Source organism: Lagenorhynchus albirostris, chromosome 11 (genome assembly GCF_949774975.1).
Source record: "Lagenorhynchus albirostris chromosome 11, mLagAlb1.1, whole genome shotgun sequence".
NCBI classification, from domain to species: domain Eukaryota; kingdom Metazoa; phylum Chordata; class Mammalia; order Artiodactyla; family Delphinidae; genus Lagenorhynchus; species Lagenorhynchus albirostris.
In genome coordinates this window covers 25,845,352-25,861,173 of record NC_083105.1, presented here as the reverse complement: position 1 = coordinate 25,861,173, position 15,822 = coordinate 25,845,352, and the positions used below count along the sequence as shown (strand labels likewise).

Genomic DNA, 15,822 nt, shown 5'->3' with positions numbered 1-15,822 from the left:
AAGTAAAGCAACAAATTTCAGCTACAAAGATATTGGTAAGATACAGGAATAAAGGAACAATATTACCTCTTTGTTTAAAACTCTGAATATAATACTTATATTCTGCTTATAAAACCAGAACCACCTAGAATGTTCTATTAGAATATTACTAGAAGGCAACTTCTAGAAAATGTGCTTTCTTTCCAAGTTCTGTAACAGATTTAACGTTTTCTAAATTCTAAATCCCACCTAAGGTATTATAATCTGCCAAAACAAATCACTGATTGAATCAATTTTTCCAAATCAGAGATGAAATAAACTAAATTCAAAAAGGAAGTGAATTTCTAGTTATGTATCATACAAGACTTTGTTTCCTATACTTGACATGCAAACAAGCAATCCAGCCAGTCAAAGATCCTACTAAAACTGCTGTCTGAATGTGCCAATCTTATCTGTCCTGAACAACCGTCTCCTTTCATTAAGCAATTATCCCTGCCTCGGGCTCAACAGAAACACACGTGGCCACTTACCAGGAAAAACATTCGGGGCTGCATGACTTTCCGAGATAGCTTCATGAGAATTCCTTCTTTGAGAAAAACCTGATTCATCCAAACAAACATCCATTTAGTACCCTCCCAACACAACTACAATATACATATACATGTAATTTCCTTTTCGACCTTCGTTCCCCAGAATTATTTTGTGTGGAGGCTGGGCAGACATAGTTTCCTTGTAACTTTTTACAGCCATGGCTTCTTTTTAAACCCTGTAAGTCATTTAGGAATTGGATAAGCCAGCAGAGTTTCATAACTCCAATACTGAGCCCAGGGGTACCATATGGTTTGAAATGTAATTGACTGAGTGTGTACTTGATCTTGAGGCATAGCCAACATCCTGACAATTGCACTTTGTAATTTCCCTGAATTCATTCCCTCAGTCACTTTTGTGCTCTATGAAGAACATCAAAATACCAATTTTCTCCCTCCCCTCATAATCTTCTCTTACATTAAAGATTTTAATTGAAATTGTCTTTAAAGCTGTGTGAGGTCAGCTAGTATTACACAATAAAATGATCCTATTTGATCAGATACTCTGTGGGGTCCCTTGCCGTTCTCCTAATTGAATTGGACTTCTTGTCACAATGACTTAAATAATGAATGTTTTGAAAGGATAGAATGAACTTAGTTGATCCAGATTGGGTCACTGAAGAGTAACAATAACAAATAACCTATTTTCATAACTCAAATGAAAATAGCTACAAACGGTGCCTAAATCCATTGTATTAAGTTTGCAAAATGCAGTCTAAAACACTTACCCGTCCAGGCTGAACTATTTCATGGTGTCCATTTAAGCTGTACTGAATTTGCATAAGTTTCTGAAAGTTGTCCTACAGAAAGAGAATGCACAGCATATGAAGGCACGGGCTCCCAGGTTCAACAGTACAGCAGCCGTTGAAATGAAGATACTTACTCCTTGCTTCATGGTGTCATTGGCGTGGTTGGCTACCTCTATAACAACGGCAAGGGCATCTAAAATAAGTAGGAACAGAAGGGGCATTCAATCACTATCATTACCATTGAATTGCAACACTGAGCAACTCCAGACAACAAGACGGCTAGTTCACAGCCACGGACCACTGCAGGAGATCAGTTAACTGTGAGTGGGCAGAAATATAGGCGATGCGGTTCGATGAGAACAAAACCAAGGAAAAACAGTACTTATGAAACAATGAGCCAAAGAAAGACTCTAAAGATACATTACAGACCATGTGTATCAATAGTATGAACATCAGGGTTGTTTTGTGCTGAGAGTTGATTATTCTGTTGAAGTTTACAAGGATGAATAGGATTTTACCTGGAAGCTGAGGACCATTCCAGGATAAACTGCCTTGGGAGAGAAGGATCCTGGGATAGGAAACCAGAATTATGAGGACCAGCTATTTAAGAGGGTCAGGGCTTAGCTGCCTTCTCTTAGTCTGATCCCAAGAGGGAAGAAATGCCACAAGGAAGCATACTAGACCTTAGGAAATTACATACATTATTTTGTGAGTTGGGTTATTTAGCTTCACCTGTGTTTTATTCTTTTTATTAACCTCTTGCCTTTATTAAATGTTTTTGAATGCTTCAGTCTTGTCATCTTCATAACTAGATATGAAGGAAAAAGTCTGTACTTTGTCTCTTTTTGGGCTACAGTTGTTCTCAATTCAAGACAGTAGTGTTCCCCTAGGGACACTTGGACATGTATAAGATAATTTTCGGTTGTCACAATGACTGGGAAGGTCCACTGGCCTTTAATGGGTAGGAGCCAGGGATGTTAAACATCCTGCAATGCTAATTAGAAATCCACACAAAGACGGTTATCTGGTATGACAGAAGCCCTACGATTGAGAAAAACTGGTAAGAGTGTTAAAGAAGGAAGCATGCCCTTCTGAGGCTGGTGTGGCAATGACAGTAATCGTCACTAAAAGGACTATTAAAAAAAAAAATCAATTTCCAGAAAGGGTTTGAGGTGTTTTGGTCCAGCTACTATACCTACCAAGGGATACTCTTTCTCGTACCAACCCTGGAGGTTTCTATAGTCTTTAAATGTATTATTATCACCATTATTAAAGGAAAGCTGTATTTCCTTATAGAGACTCAAACCACATATCAGAATTTACTGTGTCTGGCACTCATCATGGCAGATATTCAAGAGGTGACCCTGGACACATTCCCCGCTTTCTGGCCTGCTTGAACCTCCAGCGGACAGGGATAAAAGCTTTAAAATTTAATGAATGGATGAAGTAATAAAGCTGCTGCTATTTGGTCACCTGGCCTCCAAGCTCTGACCTCCCCCATCCATTCTGCAATTCTACTTTCCTCATATCATCCCTTTAAGAGGCCCTGGTGACTCTGTTCCTTTAACTCTTCTGCTTATCTTCCAAAGGTATATTAGTCTCATTTTCCCTCACCTTTGGGCAATCTCATCACTTTACTGCATTGCCTCTGGCCATACAGTGCACATCACTGTTCACTGCTTATCCTAAGCCATGTCTTTGCTGAAGTGTGTAATTTTCTTTAAACAAGCTCCTTAATTTCTGGCCCTGTATTTGTTTTTCCTGCAAAATGGAGCTAATAACTCACTTTCCTTGAAGGCAGAAGCCCTGGGACAGATGTTTTCTTGAGGCCCGATCTGCTAAAATCTGTCTAAGATATTTATCTTCATGAGACAGACTCTGACCTGGAATGCCCACTCTTCCTCTCGTCCACCATCTCTCATCAACTCATCTCTGGTTCTACTTCCCTCTAAGCAAAGCTCTGCCTCTTCAATCCTCACACTTTCCTCCGTCTTCCAAATGATTCTATACTGCTAAGTGCATCCTTACTTTAAAGCTATCTGCTTTGTTCTTTATCTGACGGGTATCATAGACTCTTCTCTTTCTTTTTTTAATATTTCTTTATTTATTTTGTTATGCCGGGTCTTAGTTGCAGCACGTGGGCTTCCAAGTTGCAGCATGCGAACTCTTAGCTGCAGCATGCATGCGGGATGCAGCTCCCCAGCCAGGGATCGAACCCAGGCCCCCTGCATTGGGAGCGTGAGTCAGAACCACTGTACCACCAGGGAAGTCCCTATCACAGACTTTCTTCTTCAACTAAATTATATGTTTACCAGAGACAAGAAGCATGTCATGTCCCCCACTCCAAACTTTTCCTTTAAAAAAGCACCCTTTAAAAGCATAACACTTGCGAATAAAAGATGTTACAGAAGAAGTAAAATGATTAATAGAATGAATAAGAATCTCTACAAAAATGGGTTAAAAACCTTTCAGCTTTGTAATCTGATAATGTAAAGGATGCACAAGAATGCGATCAAAATTCATAAAATGAATGGCGTGGAGATGGATTGGTCTAATGTGTTTCTGTAGATTAGAACCAGGGATATACCTATGACATTTAAAAGACACTACTCTCCTAAACAGAACTAAATCCTCGTGTGTGTGTGTGTGTGTGTGTGTGTGTGTGTGAGAGAGAGAGAGAGAGAGAGAGAGAGAGAGAGAGAGAGAGAAAGACAGCAAACATACATGCACACAGACACAGACACACACAGTGGATTATCCCATGAATATCAATGAGTCCCTTGTATTGTAATGGACTGTTTCCCTTAAGTACTACTGGGGTGAGGGGGTGGAAGGATGGTAAGGCTAATGCCCATCATTAAACAGTCCCAGAATAATAGACTATTTTAGACCTTATCTCTAATTTGTGTTGTTTGGTCACTTCACGGACTCATGATTTTAAAGCTTGAAAGAAACTTGCAGATCAACTGGTTCAATCTCTGTTTTTGAAAGCAGTGGACATCTAGAGAAGGTGAATGCACCCCAGCACAGACAGACTGAGCCCAGGAGGATGAAGCTCCCTGACAACAGACTATGCTGGGAGGCTGGCTCCAATGGCTGGCTCCAATGGCTGCCTGACCATGGGCATCTTTTGCCCCTATAATTTCACTTGCAACCAGCACCACTTTATCTAGTTCTATTTTAATTTGCCTAAAACAGAGTTTAAAAAGGCTTCTTAAGAATAAAACACAGTTTTGTATATGGGTTTTGTTATGCTTTTACTTTCCAGGTTCAAATGAACATAATATAAAAACTTCTATAACACATGAGACCACAAAAATTGTTTACCTTGAGTGTCTCTGTAATCTCCAGCGTCTTCTAAGAGATTTTTTAAATAGTCTAGAAAAGGAAAAAAAGTTATGGTATTTAGTACAATTAAGCACTAAGGAAAAAACATTTGTCTTTCTTATTCAATACTCTAGTCAGCCTTATTGGTTAATATACATATTCATTCTGTTTGTGCTACCTTTCTAAAAATGAAAGAATAAAGCCCTGGGGTCAATTTGAAATCAGGACACAAAATCAGAGCTAGAAAGAGCCCGAGAGGTTGCACTGGTGATTTTAGAGATGAGGAATCAGGCTACCGAGGACACGGTCTCACTCAAGTAATACAACCTCTTTGTGGCAGAGCTAGGACCAGAACCCGAACCCAGGTCTCCTGATGCCCATTTCAGCTCTTTAACTCTAACACGCACAAAGTACCTTAATCTCAAGATCGGATGCATGTTTTAGTACCAAATTTCAAGCATCAATAGATTGAATGTCTAAGGAACTCTGAGATCTGGCAATCTTAAGAGTCTAACAATGCCCAGAACACCAGAAAAATGCAATACATTTGTCTAGACCAGTGGTACTCAAATGGGGTCAGGTTTGCCCCCCAGGAGAAATTTAGAAATGTCTGAAGACATTTCTGATTATCACAACTGGGGGAAAGGGGATGCCACTGGCATCTAGTGGTTAGAGGCCAGAGACGCTGCTCAACATCCTACAAATGCACAGGACAGCCCTACAACAAAGAATTATCTGCACCAAAACGTCAATAGGGCTGCAGTTGAGAAACCCTGGTCTAGATGAAGATGGTCTGGGGTGCTTCCCTGGTGGCACAGTGGTTGAGAGTCCGCCTGCCGATGCAGGGGACATGGTTCGTGCCCCCGGTCCGGGAGGATCCCACATGCCGCGGAGCGGCTGGGGCCGTGAGCCATGGCCGCTGAGCCTGTGCGTCCAGAGCCTGTGCTCCACAACGGGAGAGGCCACAACTGTGAGAGGCCCGCGTACCACAAAAAAAAAAAAAAAAGATGGTCTGTAAACAAGCAACATGTATATAGTGCTTCTAGTAATACAAAAAAAAATTTAAGGCAATAGGTTATATTTCATAAATCCTGTAACCAAGGAATGTTACAGGATTTCAAGGTAATACTTCCTTCTCTGTTGAGAAATGTTGGATGACTTCCCATTAACTCTCAGATTAAAACAAATTCTATTTCCTGGAATTTCAAGTCTCCGCTACACGGTCCCTGTTGACTTTTCTGCTTTTCTCTCTTGCTACTGCCTTACACAGGCCCTTTGTTCTTAAGTCTGATTCTGCACAATTCCTTAAACACTTCCCATGTGTTCCCTGGCTCCATACTTTTTGTCTTTAATGTTCCCTTCTTCTGAATCCTTTCTCTGTCTCTGCGTATAAAAATTCTACTCATAATTCTTCAAGGCTCATCTCAAATTCCTCCTCTCTTACCAAACTTTCCATTTGAAAGAAATATTCTTTCCCTTTGAATAACACATTACACAGCAGTTACTGTATGCCTTCTATCATTTTCTTTTTCACTAGACTCAAGGCTCCTGTGGGCAGGGCCTGCCTACATGTGATTCATCTTTCTATCTCTCATAGCACTTAGCCAGAGACTTTGCATGCAAGGGACAAGAAATGCTTAATGAATTTTAAAAAATGATTTTTTTTGAGACAGGATTGTGTCTTATTTTAGGTAAAAGGCAATAAAGGCTGAAACCAATCCTAATGCCCATGGGAGTTGGGAAATGGAAAGAGGAAAGGCATATTAAAAGACTGAATGCATTTTTATCAGATCCAATCTCCATTTAGCAATATTATGGAACAGATATAATTTCAACCCATGGATTTATTAAGTCATGCTCAAAGGCACAAAGGGGAACTTGGACGTTAGTGCCAGATTTTCAAACTTAATAGACGACTAACATACGGACCCAACTGCTGAAACTATACATCTTTGACACAGTGATCCAAGAACGTGTGTGAGTCTAGACATGCACATTATAAATAACCAGCCCTGGCAACAAGCCACAGCGAGATATCGTGTATGACGACGTTAAGCTTCTGTGCACCACGGCATAGGTTCTACCTTGCCAGAGACCATCACAAGCAATTTAGATCTGAAAGTAATCTGAACATAAAAGTTGGAGAGCAATTCTTCCAACCAAATAAATAAGAAACCCACAAAAATTAACAAAATACATTGATTATACACTATACTTAGACTCATCTGGAGATGAAAAATGAACTTAATCTCACTCTGACCCCACTCAGAATGCATTCCATATATAAGCCATGTTTAGTGAATCCAAAATATTTAACTTTTCCATGACAGCGACAGGGTTAGGGAGAAAAACTTACTCTTCTTGGGCTACTTCACTAATCAAAAGGGATGTTCCTTAAAGCTGCAGGTCGCTGAAGAGTGTGGAAATGAAAGCAGATTTACCTAAGTATCAGATTCATAGCAAGTTCCCATTTTGTCTTCAATTCTTGTTCTTTAATACAGAAGCATATCCATGCAAGCTGAGACATTTCTCTAAACCAAAAGAGGTCACTGGAAGATGTCCATATTAGGAAATCCTGACCTCAGAATCACTGAGCTGAGCCCAGTAAGCTTCTGAGTCGCATTTTCTTTCCTTGTACTCAAGCTCAGCTGCTGCTCGCCAACCTAAACTTTTAGGAGCAAAGTGGAAATACACAAACTGGCTGTGCAGAAAACCCAGGATGAAAATGTTGCAAAATCATGTTATTAATCAAGGAGAAAATGGGGTTAAGGTTTACTTTCCTTGCCAATTAAAAAAAAAATCTTAAAACTCAACTTGCAAAATCCACCTTTCCAAAACTGAATTTTAGAAATTCAACTTTCTCATGTATTCATCCATATTTTCAGGGCATCTCACTGCAGTACATACTCCTTTTGAGAACTTTTACCTTTTACCTTTTCTAGGAAGACAAGACCATGATCCCCTCAGTTAAGAATCACTAGTGCCTTAACTACAGAATGAGAAGAACGAGACTGATTACCCTCTGAGTCAGATGGAATGAGCAATGAAATCACCAGCTGCCCCAGTGACTGTCATAACCCAGGTGAAACGCAGGAAGGGAAACCAGACAGACACTCCTGCATTGGTCATTTGGAATTGTTTACTACATATCATTTAGGTCCTAGCACCCTGCTGGAGCTTCATTAAAAAATCAAGGAGAGCAGAGGAGTCATCTCAATTTGCCATGTTGGACTTGTAGTATTCTATGACTTTCCTGTTTCCACCAAACCAAACAAGGATTCTTCAAAACTTCAGTAATAAAAATGCCTCAAATGCTACTGAGGTTATTTATATCAAAGAAAAAAAGGTTGGTACAGCATGCCTGGACACCACAAAATGTACTTTCTGGCCACCAGGTGGCATCGTTGATTAAAAGTTAATCAGTCTCCATCATCACCATCATCCAACATTAGCAGCACAAAACTAACCAAAACATAGCATGTGCAGACTCAACAGCTATGCAAGTTAACTTTGTCCTCATATATGAGACCCAGAGTGAAGGAATGAGGACCCAACAAATACCATATCTTGTTAGAGGTCTAAGTTTTCAATACATGGGCTCCTAGTAAGTCTTAACAATCCCGTGATTGCCCAATCAACGAATAATCAACTTACAGCAGAAAATGATTCACAGGTACAGTATCCATTTCCTAAAAATGAGTCATCTGTGGGAATCAGGGACTTTTAAATTCAACAGCACCCAGTAAGATTCCTGGACTGTGTGCTCAGAAACGGTTGATGGCAGAGCACAGAGGAAATTAGCATATAGGACCGGGTAACGTTCCAAAGTCAAGTGTTTTGAATTTAACGACATGTCTTGCTTTGTATTATCTAGATTTCTTCTTTCCTCCCTAAATATGTAATGAACTCAGCAACAAAATACAGAATTATGAGATCCAGAGAATAATAAGTCTAGTCAATGAAAGCCTGTTTGCCAAAATTTCAAAATGTTAAAAGAAGCCACCTAAAATCATCCTGACTTGTGAAACAGAGTAGAGGTTATTTTAAATACCAAAATAAAGATCAACTATCAGGTTGTAAGACACACTGCTGCCATCTTGAAGGTGGCTTGACGAAGAGCTCAAGAGCCCTTGTTGGGAGTGAGAAGACAGATTCTTACTTTCTTTGTCCAGCCATGTCTAGCAGAGGTATGTATGTGACTGACCATGTCCTGTGGCATTTCTGGGTGTCAGTATCCCCATACATAAAATAAGTAGGCTTGACCCAGATTGAAAAACTAATGACTCTCATTCTAAAGTATCATGAAGCATACCATGAACATCTCTCTAAAACAACTATTTATTTTGAAGTATTTCCTTTTTTTTTTTTTTTTTTTTGCGGTACGCGGGCCTCTCACTGTTGTGGCCTCTCCCGCTGCGGAGCACAGGCTCCGGACGCGCAGGCTCAGCGGCCATCGCTTACGGGCCCAGCCGCTCCGCAGCATGTGGGATCTTCCCAGACCGGGGCATGAACGCGTGTCCCCTGCATCGGCAGGCAGACTCTCAACCACTGCGCCACCACGGAAGCCCTTTCCTTCTATTTTTATAAATGTTTGACTTTACTTAATTTTAATAATATATAGAATTTTATAGCACATTTAAAGTATTCTAACCCGCACATTTTTTTTTAATACATAGGAGTAGCAAACATGCCACTCCAGGGATATATGATATGGGACTTAGGTACTCTATTATTAGACTTAAGTCATTTTTTAGTTATCTTGTTTTGGCTGTTATAAATTGGATGGCCATACATCCTAATTTGCCCATATGATTCTGCCAGATACCTGTTGTCCAGGTATTACTATAAATACTGCCCCTTGCACTCTTTAAAGGTACTGGGTTTGAATAATAAATTGTGTGATTATTTTAATTACAAGTAACAGTGGTCAATGTCTTGATTTATTTGTCTTTTTCTATACTTCATATTTTGGGTGTGTACGTGGAGGGGGCAGAATATCAATGGGAACGAAAATGTTTTTGTTTTTTTTAAGTACTTTATATATATCATGAGAAACCTTTCCTAAAAGGATATACCAATTTAAAATATCATTATTTATATATGAAAATACCAGCTTCATTAAATGATTGCCAGTTTTGTGTATTGTAGTTTTTTATTGCTAATGTAGTAGGGGGGACTGATAACTTATTTTAATTGATATTTATGATTCAGAGGATCTTAAACATGCCACAGTGTACTTATGTATACTTTTTCTGAGTGAATTGTTTGTTCATATTTTTAGTTCAGATATCTATAAAAGTTTTAATATTCTTAGTGAAATAGTATTTTTCATATTTGCTACAAATATGTTTTCTGGTGTACTGTTTCTTTTTATTTCAACTATATTTTAAACCTTTATAACGTTTTTATTATATAGAAGCGTTGAAAGGTGTCAATATTTTCCTTTATAATTTCTTTAATTTGGGGGGCTTAGAAAATCATCTCTCCTCCTCTCCCTACCCTGAGAGTTTTAATAAATAACCAATTTTATTTTTTCCCTGCTTTTCCTATAGTTTAATGCTTCATATGTAATTTTTTATTTTTAAGTTAAGACTTTATGCAGTTTTATGTTTAGAGCAGTTGAGGGAACGGTACAAAGATTTTCCATATACCTTCTGCTTACACACATGCACAGCCTCCCTCAGTATCAACATCACCCACCAGAGTTGGGCATTTATTACAACTGATGAACCTACATCAACACATCATTAGCATCTAGAGCCCACAGTTTACATTACGGCTCACTTTGGTGTACATTCTATGAGTTTGGACAAATATATACAATGAAATGTATCCATCATTATGGTATCATACAGAGTATTTTTACTACCCTAAAAATCCTCTGTGCTCTGCCTATTTATATTTAGTTTGTTTTTGTTTTTGTTTTTTTTGCGGTACGCGGGCCTCTCACTGTCGTGGCCCCTCCCATTGCAGAGCACAGGCTCCGGACGCGCAGGCCCAACGGCCATGGCTCACGGGCCCAGCCGCTCCGCAGCATGTGGGATCTTCCCGGACGAACCCGTGTCCCCAGCTTTGGCAGGCGGACTCTAAACCACCGCGCCACCCTATATCTAGTTTTGATTTTATTTTTAGTGTATCCAATAATGTATGAATTTTAATTAGTTTTTCAAATTTTAACAGGTTATTCACCAAATAATCCTTTCTATTGTCTTGCACTTCCTACTTCGTCAACACTAGATTCTTATAAACAACAGTCTATTTCAAGTTACCTCCCTATTCCAATGGCAGAATAATAATTATTATTTTTAATCAATAGGTCTGTTTTTGCAATGGTATTACATGTCTTTAACTGTTGATGTTTTAAAATACGTATTGATTGATGTTTCCCTCTCAGAATATTCTTTAATGATGTACTCTTTATTACTATACATAAAATCATTTTGATATGTATGGATAAAATTGCAAACTAAGTTAACCTTAATGAGAATATGGAGTGCCAGCAAACTAGTTAAAAGCTAAGTTAATGGTTCTATAGTGTCAAGTATCCCTTTAAGCACAAATGCTAAACCATGGGCTTCAGGAGGACCAGGAGCCTGAATTAATTATCCTTATATCCCCCGGCACCTAGAACAAGGTCTGGTGCATATTCAACAAATGTTTCCTTAATTTATGATGGACTAAATGACACTCATTTAGGGTTACCACTTCTTGCTCCATATTTTACTAAGCAGTTGAGATGATACTCTGAGGGTCTAATTAAAAAGTGCTCCAGTCTCTGCTCTAATTCTGCTTCTCAAATATTAGGTCAGTTCCAGCCTCTGAGAATGTGGCCCAGAGATGCCTAAGTTAGAAAAGTGACCTTTCTGGGCTCTCAGGTTCACAGATTCATGTTCTTGGAAAGCTGGCAATGCCTTTCTGTGAATTAAAAAGGCCACTTCTCCTGGGCTGATGCAGCCCCTTGCCAGGACACACAATATGGCAAGCGGAGCGCTGGCTGGACTTAGAACTCAGCTGGGAGCCCTTGTCAGGGCATAGCCACATGAGGCAGCCCTGGCCTGTCTTACTTTGATAAGTCTGGTCCAGAGGTGGCATGCCCAAAGGACTCACAAACCAAACCTGATGCCAGGCTCGTCCTAGGACAAAATTTTGGATCAGATCTTACAATGGACAGAATCTCCCTTGGGTCCCTTTTTAGCAGGACATGTTGGCTTGGCATATACAGAATGCCCTTAGGGGAGTCAGACCCACAGGAAAGTCAACAAATGTAAACATCCATTATCCTGACTTCACTGAGACTGCTTTTCTTTGTGGACACATTTAAGCCTGCCAGTTTATCAAGTGAGAATCTCACACGTACAGAAATGGCCTTGATGCAGGCAAGTCTAACTTAAGGAAACTCTTATCCAAATTTGGTCCCTACTACCCTAATTATTGAGGTTTGGGGAGATAAGTATATTTTACTACCCAAAGAACTGCTAAGTGAAGAATAAAGCAAATATAAACACCAAAGTGAATTCAAGTTTGACTGAATTTCAGTGTTTTCTCCAACTGGAACAGTTCCTTTTTTTTTTTTTTTTTAAATGGCCGTGCAGCTTGTGGGATCTTAGTTCCCTTACCAGGGATCAAACCTGTACACCTTCAGTGGAAGGGCAGAGTCCTAAACGATGGACCACGAGGGAATTCCCTGGAACAGTTCCTGATGTGAGCCCATGATTCTGACACATACTAAGAGGGAAACTCTTTGGCAACAGAGTCAGCTTGCTAGATCTTTAGCAAGGCCCGTTCCAGCAACAGAGGCATTCGGTTACTTGCAGGGAATCCGGGTCAAATCTATACTGAGAATTGGAAAAAGAATGGCTTTGCAGTAATGTCTATGAGTAGAATTCAGAGGGTCTACAAACTTGGACAGGCAAAACCAAAAAATCTTTCTACTAATCTCTAAGTGAAATACGGAATTTCCTTCCATTACGAATGTAGTCAACAAATCACAGTATTATCAATGACACCAGGGCTTTATCACCATAGAAATCACATGTTTTTTATATGACATTATGGTTGTTGCAGGCATCTCAAAATATTGTTTACTCTCACCAGTACTTCAAAATCATGACAGTTCCTAGATCCACACCACCTCTTCCTGTTTAATGTATTACCTAAAGAAGCACATGTATTATTCTGTCACTCTTCAAAATTATTTTAATAACTTTATTTCAGGCCAATTTGTTTCCTCTTAATCTTACGAATTCTATTCTGTAACTTCAAAAATTACTCCGAGACAAGAGCCATAAGATTCACCACATTCCCAGAGGGACTCTGGCTTAACCTTAAAAAGGTTAAGAACACTTGTTTTATACAGAAAGTGAGATTACATTTAAAAGCTATAATTTAATAGAACAAGCAGATAAAATGTGCTTACCTCTTATATCCTGAAGTCTTTCTGTAGTATTAAAATACTTCATGGACATAATTTATTACATATCATCTCTCAAAATACCTTATTCACAACTATGATTAAAAATGAATTGCAACCGAACAAGAGCTGAGCTAATTATCACCCTCCCATTTTACATGGACGGAGCTGCTTTATATCAGGGACTTTGGGTTCCTCAGAAAATAAATTCTTTGGCTGGTGTCCAGGACAGTCTCACCTTTCATCAAGTTCTGCTCTAGAGAAAGTGTAAGAATGATTTTAGCCTATGGTTTTCAAACAAACACTTGCTAACCAGAAGTTTGAATTTTCAGAAGCAAAAGTTTCAATTTTCAGGAAGGGATTTTTAAAAGTCATGCATTAATTTGATTCTGATCTTTTGTCAAATCTGCTTATTAGCCTGTTCATAACTCAAATTTATAGCTTCAGAACAGATGTTTTTAATATCCCATTTTCTACCAACATGGGAAATCCTGGATTTCTAAAACCTAGAGGGAGTTAATGCCATCCCAGACTAAAGGCAAAGATTATAGGAAAAGTAATATAATATGTTGTTAAAGTCACTTATAAATATTTTGAACAAGATCAAAGAAACTACCTGATCCAAATTTAATCAAAGTTCAAAAGCCTTTCTTCCCCTCTGCAAATACAGAAATGGAAAAAATACTTCAGAGGAATTTTTAAATTATATTTTTCATTATATTTTTTCCACTATGATCCCCACTGATTCACCTTGTTTCAACACCAATGTAGTAGCTTTCCACAAATAAAAGGCTTTTCACTGAAAAACTTATAATACATATAACACAAAAAAAAGACAATAAAAAACAAAAACAAGAAAACCCCACCTAACAAAAAAACACCAACCCTAAAAGGATATATGATAGTCATCCCTGGATGGTAGAAGATGAAGAGGGACTTTGTTTTTTTATAATATGTAACATATTTTTTATAGGCACAAAAGATCCCTTCAAAAAAAAAAAAGTGACCCCTACAAAAATAAATCCTCAGAATATTCTCACTCAAACAAGTGACCAGGAACTTCCCTGGTGGCACAGTGGATAAGACTATGTGTTCCCAATGCAGGGGGCCTGGGTTCGATCCCTGGCCAGGGAACTATATCCCACATGCATGCTGCAACTAAGAGTTTGCATGCCACAACTAAGCAGCCCGCCTGCCACAACTAAGGAGCCCACGAGCTGCAACTAAGGAGCCTGTGTGCTGCAACTAAGACCTGGCACAACCAAATAAATAAATAAATGAATTAATTAATTTAAAAAAATACCAGGGACTTCCCTGGTGGTGCAGTTGTTGAAAATCTGCCTGATAATGCAGGAGACTCGGGTTCGAGCCCTGCTCCAGAAAGATCCCACATGTCGTGGAGCAACTAAGCCTGTGCACCACGACTACTGAGCCTGAGCTCTAGAGCCCGTGAGCCACAACTACTGAGCCCGCGTGCCACAACTACTCAAGTCCGCGTGCCCAGAACCCGTGCTCTGCAACAAGAGAAGCCACCGCAAGGAGAAGCCCGGGCACCGCAATGAAGAGCAGCCCCCGCTCACCGCAACTAGAGAAAGCCTGCGTGCAGCAACGAAGACCCAATGCAGCCAAAAATAAAATAAGTAAATAAATATTAAAAAAAAAAAAGAAGACCTGGAGGAAAAGAAATGGGTTAAACTTAAAAAAAAAAAAAAAAAAAGGTGACCAGATCAATATAAATTTTAGGAACTGAGAAGAGGAAGAGCTGGGAGGGACCCTGAGGGGTTGGGTGTGGCCCCAAAGAGTAGGACTGTAAGCTCCATAAGGGCAGGGACCACCACTGTGTTGTCTGCCAGTGTATACAGGTGCCCAGCTCAGCGCCAGCCTGTATCAATACTGGTTGAATGAGTAGGTGATTGATTAATGGAGGTGAGAATCTGGCCTTGAAAGTCAGGTTTCAGGAGAGGGTAAGAAAATGAATGCAGCTAGAACAAAGGAAAATAAGGTTTGGGCAATTATTTGGTTATATAGAACAGGTTTATAATTGTGGTCGTTATACTGTGGATAAATCATTTTTTTTTCTAAAGTAAGATTTAACTTTTCAGAGCAGTTTTACATTTATAGCAAAATTGAGGGTAAGGTATGAAGACTTCCCATACATCTCCTGCCCCCACAAATGCACAGCCTCCCCCGTCATCAACATACCCCCATCAAGGTGGTCCATTTGTTACAATGGATGAACCTACACTGACACATCATGATCACCCACAATCCACAGTTTACATTAGAGTTCATTCTTGGTGTTGTACATTCTGTGGGTCTGGATAAATGTGTAATGACATGTATCCATCATTATGGTAGGATAAGCAGGTTTTCAACTTTCCTAATAAGCAGAATAAAACTATATCTGTGGCCTTCCCTGGTGGCGCAGTGGTTGAGAGTCCGCCTGCCGATGCAGGGGACACGGGTTTGTGCCCCAGTCCGGGAAGATCCCACATGCCACGGAGCGGCTAGGCCCGTAAGCCATGGCCACTGAGCCTGCGCATCCGAAGCCTGTGCTCCGCAATGGGAGAGGCCACAACAGTGAGAGGCCCGCGTACCACACACACACACACAAAAAAAAGTATATCTGTGAAATGATAGAAAACATATACACAGTTATCCCTTGGTATCTGCGGGGGATTAGTTCCAGCACTCCTCTCAGATACCAGGATCTGTGGATGCTCAATTCCCTTATATAAAGTGTAGTACAGTCAGCCCTCCCTATCCATAG

General features: G+C 39.7%; 1 protein-coding gene across 1 annotated transcript in view; it reads right to left on the bottom strand.

Annotated features, from left to right (window-relative positions):
* FGD6 (FYVE, RhoGEF and PH domain containing 6) overlaps positions 1-15,822 on the bottom strand; it is a 110,627-nt gene that overhangs the window by 20,173 nt on the left and 74,632 nt on the right. The window contains exons 9-12 of the mRNA XM_060165307.1: positions 4,643-4,693; positions 1,450-1,508; positions 1,295-1,366; positions 510-578 (exon numbers count right to left, since the gene is read on the bottom strand). Of these exons, the coding sequence (XP_060021290.1) occupies positions 510-578; positions 1,295-1,366; positions 1,450-1,508; positions 4,643-4,693 (251 nt within the window). The remainder of the gene's footprint in view (positions 1-509; positions 579-1,294; positions 1,367-1,449; positions 1,509-4,642; positions 4,694-15,822) is intronic.